The 13,786-nt window shown below is 41.6% G+C and overlaps 1 protein-coding gene across 3 annotated transcripts in view; it reads left to right on the plus strand.

Moving 5' to 3' along the window:
- The window catches only part of Hph (HIF prolyl hydroxylase), a 562,987-nt gene that overhangs the window by 236,997 nt on the left and 312,204 nt on the right, over positions 1 to 13,786 (plus strand). For 2 of the 3 annotated variants that reach the window (XM_067759873.1, XM_067759872.1), the window contains exon 5: positions 812 to 892. The exons of the other annotated variant lie outside the window; for it this stretch is intronic. In XM_067759873.1, coding sequence (XP_067615974.1) covers positions 812 to 892 — 81 coding nt within the window. The remainder of the gene's footprint in view (positions 1 to 811; positions 893 to 13,786) is intronic. 3 annotated transcript variants of the gene reach the window in all.

Below are 13,786 nucleotides of genomic sequence, written 5' to 3' on the forward strand. Positions count from 1 at the left end.
CACATTCTAGTCACCCCTGGTCCACCTTTATGGCGATATCTCGAAAAGGCGTCCACCTGTAGAACTAAGGCCTACTCCCTTTTAAAATACTCATTAGCACCTTTGATTTGATACCCATATCGTACAAACATATTCTAGAGTCACCTCTGGTCCACCTTTATGGCGATATCTCAAAAAGGCGTCCACCTGTAGAACTAAGGCCCATTCCCTTTCAAAATACTCATTAACACCTTTCATTTGATACCCGTATTGTACAAAGAGATTCTAGAGTCACCCCTGGTCCACCTTTATGGCGATATCTCGAAAAGGGGTCCACCTATAGAACTAAGGATCACTCCCTTTTAAAATACTCATTGCCACCTTTCATTTGATAGCCATATCGTACAAACACATTCTAGAGCCACCCCTGGTCCACCTTTTTTGCGATATCCCGAAATGGCTTCCACCTATAGAACTATGTCCCACTTGCTTTTAAGATGATCTTTAATACCTTCTATTTGATACCCATGTCATACAAACACATTCCAGAGTTACCCTAGATTCATTTCCCTAAATGGTGATTTTCCCTTATTTTGTCTCCAAAGCTCTCAGCTGAGTATGTTATGTTCGGTTACACCCGAACTTAGCCTTCCTTGCTTGTTATTTTTGCCTTCATACACTAATTCTTGGTTTTTCCACGTAGCAAATAAGTATTAATGCTCATCAATTATTTAATATAAACGGTTGCACTCTGAATGCTTGCGGTTTTCGAAATTTTCAAATGCATGTTTTAAATTTTTTTTTATTAGTCCATTTACTTTCACATTCGCAGATTGATGCAGTTATATGCAGAGCAAATACCATGAAAAATAATGGCCAGTTGGGGAATTACAATATTAAAGAAAGAACAAAGGTATGTATTAGAAACAGATCTGGTAAATTTTTATTAACACTAATAACATAAAAATAAAATAAATGTAAGGCGCGATAACCTCCGAAGAGATCTAAGGCCGAGCTTCTCTTCCAATTTGCGTCGTGCTCCTCTTGATTTTCCCTACAAATTGGCCGGACGGGACCTACATGATTTTATGCCGACTCCGAACGGCATCTGCAAGGCAGATGAGTTTTCACTGAGAGCTTTTCATGGCAGAAATACACCCGGAGCGCTTGCCAAACACTGCCGAGGGGCGACCCCGCTTAGAAAAATTGTCTTCTAATTGAAAAACCTTATTTCTAAAATTTTTGATTTGCTTTGCCCGGGGTTTGAACCCAGGGCATCCGGTGTGGTAGGCGGAGGACGCTACCATCACACCACGGTGGCCGCCAACACTAATAACACCGGCACACAAAAAAGTGGGCTGTGCGTTGGGCTAGACTATTGTGCCTATATGTATTTCGCTCGCTGATTCCGAATTTTAGTCGAATTTGCCATACTCCTTCAAAAGCTTTAGATAATTGCAAAAAATAAGCGTTTATCAAAGATTATCTAAATATGTTCCAATTCAATATACGATAATTCTAGTGTAGTTAGAGGTTTTAAATAAGAATTCGAAGTTTGTGTTTGCATTCAAACTCAGTTTTTATAATCTTAAAATGGGAAACGAACTAGGTATATTGGTTTTTCTTTTGGCTTCGCCCAACAACCTCGCGCTTCATAGTTTTTTGGTATCGGATTTGTTTTTCTTTTTTAATTAAAAACATTTTTTGATTTAAAATAATTTTGTTTACTTCTGTTTGCGTTTTGGGCTAAAAATTCAATCGGATGACGAATCAAGAATGCAGGATCTTATCAGTCATACATTTTAATATTCAACTACTGTTTGGTGAAGCCAAAAGTAAAAGCAAGCAGGACCCATAAAAACGCGGAAAATATCCTTTATTTAATTTAAAACATATTTTTGTTTATATGTTCAGTTGTTTGTTCAATTCTACTTCAGATTTTAACTATTATTTTTGTTCAGTGGGGGAAAAATGGAACCGATGTTAAGCTCATTAATTCTTAAAAATTTTAGTAAAATTTAAATATACAAACACATAAATATATAAACTGAGCCCGAGTTTAAATATAGTACACAAATAATATTCTGCGGTGAAGAAGAGTGGTACAATAACAATAAAATAAAGCACGCTTTGTACAAATTATGATGAGGACAGATTTTCTAAAATTGTGCGAGAGTGTGAAATGGGGTAAAACTGAAATTAGCAAAGAAAACAAATACAACACAGGAGTCAAATGGTTAGGCGATTGTGATTTCAGCGGTTTGACCGTGGTTCGATCCTGTTGAAATAAAAAACATTACGAAATTGCGTGACGGTGATGACGTGGCGTTTTTCCCCAATAAACAAAAATAATAATTGAATAACAATTAGTAGTATCGCCCGTGGTTGAAATTCGACCAACTTGTATTTTTTTCAACTCACTCTACACTAATTCCTTAATAGTTGAGCAGTGAGTGGAAATATAGCAGCCTCACTCAGTAGTAGTGGTAGTAGAGCTGTTATTATACTCAGTTCAGCATAGCTCACAGAGTATATTAACTTTGATTGGATAACGGTTGGTTGTACAGGTATAAAGGAATCGAGATAGATATAGACTTCCATATATCAAAATCATCAGTATCGAAAAAAAAATTTGATTGAGCCATGTCCGTCCGTCCGTCCGTTAACACGATAACTTGAGTAAATTTGGAGGTATCTTGACGAAATTTGGTATGTAGTTTCCTGGGCACTCGTCTCAGATCGCTATTTAAAATGAACGATATTCGACTATAACCACGCCCACTTTTTCGATATCGAAAATTTCGAAAAATCGAAAAAGTGCGATAATTCATTACCAAAGACGGATAAAGCGATGGAACTCGGTAGGTGGGTTGAACTTATGACGCAGAATAGAAAATAAGTAAAATTTTGGACAATGGGCGTGGCACCGCCCACTTTTAAAAGAAGGTAATTTAGAAGTTTTGCAAGCTGTAATTTGGCAGTCGTTGAAGATATCATGATGAAATTTGGCAGGAATGTTACTTGTATTACTATGTGTATGATTAATTAAAATTAGCAAAATCGGAGAACGACCACGCCCACTTTAAAAAAATTGTTTTTAAAGTAAAATTTTTACAAAAAATTTAATATCTTTACAGTATATAAGTAAATTATGTCAACATTGAACTCCAGTAATGATATGGTGCAACAAAATACAAAAACAAAAGAAAATTTCAAAATGGGCGTGGCTCCGCCCTTTTTCATTTGATTTGTCTAGGATACATTTAATGCCATAAGTCGAACAAATATTTACCAATCCCTGTGAAATTTGGCGCTTAGATTCTAGGACGATAACTGTTTTCTGTGAAAAAGGGCGAAATCGGTTGAAGCCACGCCCAGTTTTTATACACAGTAGATCGTCTGTGCTTCCGCTCGGCCGTTAACACGATAACTTGAGCAAAAATCGATATATCTTTACTAAACTCAGTTCACATAATTATCTGAACACACTTTGTATTTGTATAAAAAATGGCCGAAATCCGACTATGTCCACGCCCACTTTTTCGATTTCGAAAATTACGAAAAATGAAAAAAATGCCATAATTCTATACCAAATACGAAAAAAGGGATGAAACATGGTATTTGGATTGGTTTATTCACGCAGAATATAACTTTAGAAAAAAACTTTGTAAAATGGGTGTGACACCTACCATATTAAGTAGAAGAAAATGAAAAAGTTCTGCAGGGTGAACTCTAAAGCCCTTGGAATCATGGCAGGAATACTGTTCGTGGTATTACATATATAAATAAATTAGCGGTAACCGACAGATGATGTTCTGGGTCACCCTGGTCCACATTTTGGTCGAAATCTCGAAAACGCCTTCACATATACAACTACCACAACTCCCTTTTAAAATTCTTATAAATACCTTTAATTTGACACCCATATTGTACAAACACATTATAGAGTCACCCCTGGTCCACCTTTATGGCGATATATCGAAAAGGCGTCCACCTATAGAACTAAGGCCCACTCCCTTTTAAAATACTCATTATCACCTTTCGTTTGATACTCATAATGTACAAACGCATTCTAGAGTCAACCCTGGTCCACATTTATAACGATATCCCGAAAAGGCGTCCACCTATAGAACTAAGGCCCACTCCCTTTTAAAATACTCATTAACACCTTTCATTTGATACCCATATCGTAAACAAATTCTAAAGTCACCCCTGGTCCACCTTTATGGCGATATCTCGAAAAGGCGTCCACCTATAGAACTGAGGCCAACGCCCTTCTAAAAACCCTTCTAAAGACCCGTAGAACTAAGGCTCACTCCCTTTTAAAATACTCATTAACACCTTTCATTTGATACCCATATCGTACAAACAAGTTCTAGAGTCACCCCTGGTCCACCTTTATGGTAATATCTCGAAAAGGCATCCACCCATAGAACTAAGGCCCAATACCTTTTAAAACACTCATTAACACCTTTCGTTTGACACCCATATTGTACAAACGCATTCTAGAGTCACCCCTGGTCCACCTTTATAACGATATCCCGAAAAGGCGTCCACCTATAGAGCTAAGGCCCACTCCCTTTTAAAATACTCATTAACACCTTTCATTTGATACCCATGTCGTACAAACAAATTCTAGAGTCACCCCTGGTCCACCTTTATGGCGATATTTCGAAAAGGCGTCCACCCATAGAACTTAGGCCCACTCCCTTTTAAAATACTCATTAACACCTTTCGTTTGATACCCATATTGTATAAACGCATTCTAGAGTCATCCCTGGTCCACCTTTATGGCGATATCTCGAAAAGGCGTCCGCCTATAGAACTAAGGCCCACTCCCTTTTAAAATACTCATTAACAGCTTTCATTTGATACCCATATCGTACAAACAAATTCTAGAGTCACCCCTGGTCCACCTTTATGGTGATATCTCGGAAAGCCGTCCGCCTATAGAACTAAGGCCCACTCCCTTTTAAAATACTCATTAATACCTCTCATTTGATACCCATGTCGTACAAACAAATTCTAGAGTCACCCCTGGTCCACCTTTATGGCGATATCTCGAAAAGCCGTCCGCCTATAGAACTAAGGCCCACTCCCTTTTAAAATACTCATTAATACCTTTCATTTGATACCCATATCGTACAAACAAATTCTAGAGTCATTCCTGGTCCACCTTTATGGCGATATCTCGAAAAGGCGTCCACCTATAGAACTAAGGCCCACGCTCTTTTAAAATATTCATTAACACCTTTCATTTGATACCCATATCGTGCAAACAACACATTCCAGGGCTACCCTAGGTTCATTTTCCTACATGGTGATTTTCCCTTATTTTGTCTCCATAGCTCTCAACTGAGTATGTAATGTTCGGTTACACCCGAACTTAGCCTTCCTTACTTGTTTTTAATTGCAAAAGAATTGTTTCGACACTCCCGTGTTGTCATCATCAGTTGCTAGCTTTCAACTAAACCATTGTCACAGGTATAAACAAAATAAAGCTTTCAGTCAATTTTTCCAAAACATTAAATTATATACATTGCAAAAACAACGAAAGGGGAAAACAAAAGTTTAAGCAAAGAATATACATTAGGCTAGGTCGATTTATTAACCGATATCGCGCCATTCATTTTTCGATAGGATTTGGGCTCAGGAAAAAAAGTTCCACTTCGAGCCTGCAAAAAGAATGACGAAAGGCTAAATTTTTCGACCAAAACACTCCCCAAAACCCAAAAAATATTTTTTTCAAAAAACTGTTATCGCCAACGTTTTTACAACAGTTTTTTGAAGAAAAAAAAAAAAGGTGTGTCGTTAGTGTGAGGGCTTAGCCGAACTCCATAGCTCCCGACTATGAGGCGGAGCTGTTTAGGACTGACATCTACGCCGCTTCTCTTCATAGAAGGGTGGCAGGATGTCGGTGAACAAGAACTGCAAACCCCCTAATCCAGGGTGTTATGCGGACCGTGCCTATTGGAAGATTTGCAGCCAGGGGATAAATTCGGCTGTATTCGAACGAAGCGTTCCCGATACGGGGCCACCTCGGGAAGTATTTATGGCCTTACCACAGTAAGGGGCGCTACTGTGGCGGACGGTTCTTTCCCCGTATATAATACTGGACCGCTGAGCTCGCCTTGTCGGGCAGGTGGTCGTACGACGAAGACGAACGACTCATTGCCTGCAATCCAAGGACGACAAATACGAATTAAGCGATGCGTTGGACTCGGGGAGCGAGAGTAGTGCTCATTCAATGAACTCCGTGTTGGAGAAGCACACAAATGAAAACGGAGTAGAAGAGTGGAGAAGGGTACGGAGCAGAGGAAATAAAAGAGCTCTCTCGCAGTACCGTGCAGCACTAAGAATTGTACAACGCTCGGGAGTAGTGGTCGACCCAACAGAAGTGGAGATCGAGCGCTTGGAATGGGCCCATGAAGCGGTAGAAGTAGGTCGAAGGCAGTTCAAAAGGTTTGCTGCGAGAAACCCTCGGTTCTGCAACCGGTACTAGAAGGAAGAAGCGTCGAAGGGCAGAATGAAGAGGCAACGTTCGGCGGAAGGCGACAAGCCTGCTTTCAAGAGGCAGAAAGGACCCAGTCCTAGAGCCGCGAGGCAGGGTAGTCGCATAGACAAGACAAGTAGGCCCAAAGCTGTAAGACAGATGGGCCCTAATTGCGAGGTAGCAACTACCTCGAAAGCTGCGAGTCAGAGGGAAGTTCCAACTACGGAAGTAGGTGCTAATCCAAAGGGAGATAACGCTAAGACTCTGGCTTTCTCGGAGGTGCTAAAGGGAGTTAACGCTAAAACTCCAGCTTTCTCGGAGGTGCCAAAGGGAGATAACACTAAGACTCCGGATTTTCCCGAGAAGATGAGTGATGTGGCAAAGCAGTCACTGACTGTGGCCCTGGTTCATCGTAGCAGTCCTTTCGGACAAATTCCTTCTGAAAGGTGGAGCTTATTAGCTTAATGCTTAAAATGATGCGGGAACAACCAAGTAAGCCCCTTCCAACCTTTGATTCGGGGGGATGGTATAATGGTGTGAAGATGATAGCGTGCGACAACATCACTAGCTTGCGGTGGCTGGAGGAAGTGGTTCCAAACCTCCAAAGGCAAGGCACGAACACGCGGTTTGAGGTGGTGAATAAAGCGTAAATCCCCACGGTACCAAAAGTTAAGGTATGGATACCATGCGTGATGAAGTCGGAGGATACACTGCGACTTCTGCAGAATCAGAATCCGAACATACCGACACAGGATTGGAAGGTACTTACTGTATCTCGGCCTACCGAGGATGGTCAGTTCTACATCTTCCAAATAAACAAGCAGGCGGAGGATATTTTGTACACGCAGTTTGGAAAAATGTCCTTTGGCACTGTCAAAATCTTCCATCGACTCAGGAAAAGAAGTCCCGAGGATAAAAACCCTAACTCGCTAGAGGTGGGCGAAGTCGAAAAGGACCTCAAAAGCCTAAGGGAAAAAGACAGGTGGAGGTCACCGACGTCACCACGAAGGTGTTAGAAGAGGACGAACCGCCAAAGAGTGCTGTGACTCGCACAGAGGAACACCCGGCACAACAGTCACGAGAGGCAGAAGGAGGCCTCGAATACTTTAAACCAAAAGGGCAAGGGGAGGACGACGACGTCAAGACGAAGGTGCTGGAGGGGGAAAAACAGCCCAATGGTGCTGCGAGTCCTACTGATAAACCTCCAACACAGTAAAGTGGCGTCGAGCGAACTCCTAACCCTTGAGGAGGGTTCGTTTGACGTGGCGCTGATCCAGGAGCCGTGGCTCTCATTGGGAGGAAAGGTTTCTGGACTTAGCGCGCGCGGGTTTGGCGTTTACTACGCGCAAACGGAAGGACGGGTGCGAGCTGTAGTAATGGTAAGGAACCAGCTGCATTCATATATGCTGGCTAATTACACCACTGAGCACCTCGTAGCGGTGGCCGTTGAGCAACAGAATAAGCAGGCATTTATCCTGACATCCTGCTACATGGCCTATGCTGCGGAGGTTCCACCGATGGAGTGCAAAAGGCTAGTACAGGAGGAAGGGCGCAAAGGGCGGTTGGTTATAGGCGCAGATGCAAATGCGCACCACATTCCGTGGGGAGGAGCAGATACGAACGAGAGAGGTGAGTATCTATTTTGTTACATCCTGCAAACGAATTTGCAGATATCCAACAGGGAAAATATCCCTACATACATTGGTCCAACATCCAGCAAAGTTCTGGATATTACATTGAGCTCCGAGCGTGATATATCAAGGTATGATTGGAGGATTCTTGATAGACAATCCTTCTCCGACCATGCGTATATCAGCTTCAGCATCCCCCTAAAGAGAGCAGAGAAGGGAGGAACCTTTAGAAACCCTAGGTCAACGAACTGGACTAAATTCCAGAAACATGTAGAAACAAAACTAGGACAACCCAAAGAGGTTGCCAATGTGGAGGAACTGGAGGAATCGAATGAATTCCTAACAAGAACGATTACGACTGCGTATAACAAAGCTTGCCCTCTAAGAAGATTCAGAGGAAAAGCAAAGCCGCCATGGTGGAGCAATGAGCTGAGTCTTCTAAGAAGACATGTAAAAGAAATGTTTAAGCTCGCAAAGACCGCGGAAAGCGAAGCGTGTCGGGACGAGTACAGGGATCTACTGAGGATCTACAAGCGTGAAATTACCAGGGCGAAGAGACTCATGGAAATGTTTCTGAACGGACATAGAGTGCTCCATCGAAACAGGACGGTTGAAAAAAGTCCTAGCAAAGGGAAACATAGTCCAGGGACTAATAAAGAAAGAGAACGGGGAATGGTCACGTAATAGTGAGGAATCCCTTGAGGTGCTTCTCGACACACATTTCCCATCGGGAGACGGTTTAGAAGAGCCAGCAGACATCACTCACACTTCGATCACGGAGCTAGTAGTACCGGGTTTGGTGACCGATACCAAGATAGAATGGGCAGTGAAAACGTTTTCTTAGTTTAAATCGCCGGGCCCAGACGGTATATTCCCAGCCATGCTACAAGTTTCAAGTATGGCGGTCGTGGAATGACTTAAAATAATATTCGATGGGTGCATAAGGCTGAATCATGTACTGCACTCTTGGAGAACTGCTCGTGTAGCTTTCCTACCAAAGGCGGGGAAGATCGGTCACGTGTATTCCAAAGAATATAGACCCATTAGCTTAACATCATTTCTGCTCAAAACCTTTGAGAGGCTGATAGATGTGTACATAAAGTCAAACGTGGATGAAAAGCTGCTCTCCACAACACAGCATGCGTACACCAAAGGCAAATCGGTAGCCACCGCATTGCATAGGGTGGTAATAAGCATAGAGAAATCCCTGCAATATAAGGAGTATGCTCTAGGAGTCTTCTTGGACATTGCCGGGGCTTTCAATAATGTTGCAAAATGGGCGGATGGGATGGATGGTCTTAATTACATTAAAGTACATCCTGCCTTAATCAGATGGATCGGCTGCATGTTAAATTGCAGAAAGATTACATCACAATGGGGATTTTACGAGGCCACGAAATCAGTGGACAGGGGCACGCCGCAGGGAGGGATGCTATCACCTCTGCCGTGGACGCTAGTCATCAACCAACTGCTCAGGCGATTCGATGAGGGACCCGTAAAACTTACGGCTTACGCAGATGACGTTGCAATTGTCATAAGTGGTAAGTGCCTTCCAACGATTAGTTCTTTGATGGATCGGGCGCTTCGGGATATTCATACCTGGGCATCTAAAGTCGGGTTGAGAGTCAATGCGGAGTAGACGGATATGGTCTTGTTTACAAAGAGGTAAAAGGTGCCAAATTGGACCAGGCCTAAGTTAGGAGGGGTGACCTTACAGGAGAGACCTTGCACAAAATATCTAGGAATCATCCTAGACAGTAAGCTGGCATGGAAGCTCAACGTGGAGGAGAGGGTCAAGAAGGCCTCAACGGCACTCTCTGCATGTAAAAGAATGCTGGAGTATACGTGGAGCTTATCGCCCTCTCTTTCTCATTGAGTTTTTACAGCGAATGTAAGCCCTGTTCTATACTATGGAGTTCTTGTTTGGTGGAAAGCCACACGAAAAACAACGTGCCTTAAAAAATTAGAGGGGGTATGCAGACTATCGATGCTTAGCATTACTGGAGCCCTGAAAACAACCCCGACGGCTGCACTGTATGCCATTCTGCACATTCCACCTGTAGACCTGGTAGCAAAGAACATAGCATTAACAATCGCAACCAGGCTCGGTGCCCCGGGGCAGCTTGAGCGCCGACCATATGACCATAGTAGTATAGCGTCATCAATCACAAAACTAACAGACTACCTGATTTCCTATCTGCGCTTCGAGGGAGATCTTAAGGCCACAATAGAGGTGGACGGTTGGCACAAGGGTGCGCAAATGGCGGACGAGGCGATACATGTGTACACAGATGGTTCCAAAGTAGTGGAAGGAGTAGGATCTGCGGTATACTGTGCTGATCCGGAAATAAGCAGATCCTACAGGCTGCCGGATGACTGTAGCGTTTTCCAAGCGGAAATATTAGGTGTAACCAAAGCAGTAGAAACCCTGGAAGAGAATAGCTTAAGCTGCAACCGCGTTAACTTTTATATTGACAGTCAAGCAGCAATTAAGGCAATAATCTAGCATAGTACAGCATCTAAATGGGTGTTAGAGTGTAAGCAGTCTCTGTAGAGAATCGGGACAGGGAGAAGCATACATCTATATTGGGTGCCAGGGCATATGGGAATAGCTGGAAATGAAAAAGCGGACGAACTAGCTAAAAAGTGCGCATCCCTTGAAGCTTGCTCCGTAGACGTCCCAATTAGACTGGGCGAGATTAAGCAGGGGCGAGAGGTGCACATGATCGACCAAGCGGGAAAGGCGTTGGTTCAAGCGCGGGGCTGTAAAGTGTCGAAGATTATGTGTAGGTCTTACAACTTTAGACTAACAAAGTTGCTTCTATCATTAAATTAGGCTTGGTCAGTGATAGCAGATGTAGGAAGTGCGGGTTGCAGGAGGAAACGATCGAACACGTTCTGTGCTCGTGCCCGGCACTTGCCAGGCTAAGACTCCAGCTATTAGGAGTGGTACAGCTGTCAGATCTAGAAGCAGCAAGTGGCTTAAGTCCTAGGAAGCTTCTAGTATTTGCCAAGAGGACGGATTTATTTTATAATATATAATTTATAAAAATCGAAAAAGTGCGATAATTCATTACCAAATACGGATTAAGCGATGAAACTTGGTAGGTGAGTTGAACTTATGACGCAGAATAGAAAACTAGTAAAATTTTGGACAATGGGCGTGGCACCGCCGACTTTTAAAAGAAGGTAATTTAGAAGTTTTGTAAGCTGTAATTTGGCAGTCGTTGAAGATATCATTATGAAATTTGGCAGGAACGTTACTCTTATTACTATATGTCTGCTTAATAAAAATTAGCAAAATCGGAGAACGACCACGCCCACTTTTTTAAAAAAAAAATTTTTTTAATTCAAATTTTAAAAGAAAAGTTAATATCTTTACAGTATATAAGTAAATTATGTCAACATTCAACTCCAGTAATGATATGGTGCAACAAAATACAAAAATAAAAGAAAATTTCAAAATGGGCGTAGCTCCGCCCTTTTTCATTTAATTTGTCTAGGATACTTTTAATGCCATAAGTCGAACCAAAATTTACCAATCTTTGTGAAATTTGGTAGAGGCTTAGATTCTAGGACGATAACTGTTTTCTGTGAAAAAGGGCGAAATCGGTTGAAGCCACGCCCAGTTTTTATACACAGTCGACCGTCTGTCCTTCCGCTCGGCCGTTAACACGATAACTTGAGCAAAAATCGATATATCTTTACTAAACTCAGTTCACGTACTTATCTGAACTCACTTTGTATTGGTGTAAAAAATGGCCGAAATCCGACTATGACCACGCCCACTTTTTCGATATCGAAAATTACGAAAAATGAAAAAAATGCCATAATTATATACCAACTACGAAAAAAGGGATGAAACATGGTAATTGTATTGGTCTATTGACGCAAAATATAACTTTAGAAAAAAACTTGGTAAAATGCGTGTGACACCTACCATATTAAGTAGAAGAAAATGAAAAAGTTTTGCAGGGCGAAATCAAACGCCCTTGGAATCTGGGAAGGAATACTTTTCGTGGTATTACATATATGAATAAATTAGCGGAACCCGGCCGATGACGGCCTGGATCACCCTGGTCCACATTTTGGTCGATATCTCGAAAACGCCTTCACATATACAACTAAGGCCACTCCCTTTTAAAACCCCCATTAATACCTTTAATTTGATACCCATATCGTACAAACACATTCTAGAGTCACCCCTGGTCCACGTTTATGACGATATCTTGAAAAGGCGTCCACATATAGAACTAAGGCCCTCGCCCTTTTAAAATACTCATTAACACCTTTCATTTGATACCCATATTGTACAAACACATTCTAGAGTCGATATCGAAAATTACGAAAAATGAAAAAAATGCCATAATTATATACCAACTACGAAAAAAGGGATGAAACATGGTAATTGTATTGGTCTATTGACGCAAAATATAACTTTAGAAAAAAACTTGGTAAAATGGGTGTGACACCTACCATATTAAGTAGAAGAAAATGAAAAAGTTTTGCAGGGCGAAATCAAAAGCCCTTGGAATCTTGGAAGGAATACTTTTCGTGGTATTACATATATGAATAAATTAGCGGTACCCGACCGATGACGGTCTGGATCACCCTGGTCCACATTTTGGTCGATATCTCGAAAACGCCTTCACATATACAACTAAGGGCCACTCCGTTTTAAAACCCTCATTAATACCTTTAATTTGATACCCATATCGTACAAACACATTCTAGAGTCACCCCTGGTCCACGTTTATGGCGATATCCCGAAAAGGCGTCCACCCATAGAACTAAGGCCCACTCCCTTTTAAAATACTTATTAACACTGTTGGGTCATAGATTGGCAACCACTGCATTTATTGAACATATGTTTTATACATACCTCACTACTATTTAATTATATACCTAAGCTATTCAAGGCCAGAATAACACAAGTCATTCACCCAATCATTTTACTTGCATTGCTTACTGTGATTTGTAACCTATTTTCGTTTGCTGCTAATGTACCATTGCATTGCATACAAATTTACATACATACTCCCGCTATAGTTAGTCACTCATATTTGTTGTTTGCACACTTGATAATATCACATTAAAAAAGGGCAAAGCCTACAAGAAAGCAAGCATAAGAATGCTGCGATCCCACTTTTTGCTAATTGCTGTTCTATAAAACATGTATGTTGAGATGTATGAATTATACAAATAGCGTTAAGCATATATTAGAGACATCCACCTTTTAAGAAGTTTGAATATATACAATAGAATATCGGTACTAATTGAATTATGTGAATTATATTTAAGGAACTGAAATTGTAAAATAAAGTTAGTCTATTAGCTGACCACCATGTCGTTCAGTTTACTCGGCCCTATCAATTTATAGTCGCTGCTGTTATTAGTGTTCTTGCTGTTTGGAGATTTCAGCGGTCACAAAAAACGCTTTGTGATCCTACATTTTTTGGCGCCCAATCATGGGGAACGAGTAAGTTTTTTGGTACCGAATTGCGCTTGGATTTTGGAATTGGTGGTCACCATTAGACTCCACCATTAGGCAACATCATAGCATTATAGTTGCAACAATTACATCGCTGGACATCAGCATAATTGAAAGTGCCAGCATAGCTCGCTCATCGCGCGTTCATCAAGCGCACATCACTGCATATCACCTGCTTTGCCGTCGGTACAT

This window comes from Eurosta solidaginis, chromosome 1 (assembly GCF_040869045.1).
Source record: "Eurosta solidaginis isolate ZX-2024a chromosome 1, ASM4086904v1, whole genome shotgun sequence".
NCBI classification, from domain to species: Eukaryota; Metazoa; Arthropoda; class Insecta; order Diptera; family Tephritidae; genus Eurosta; species Eurosta solidaginis.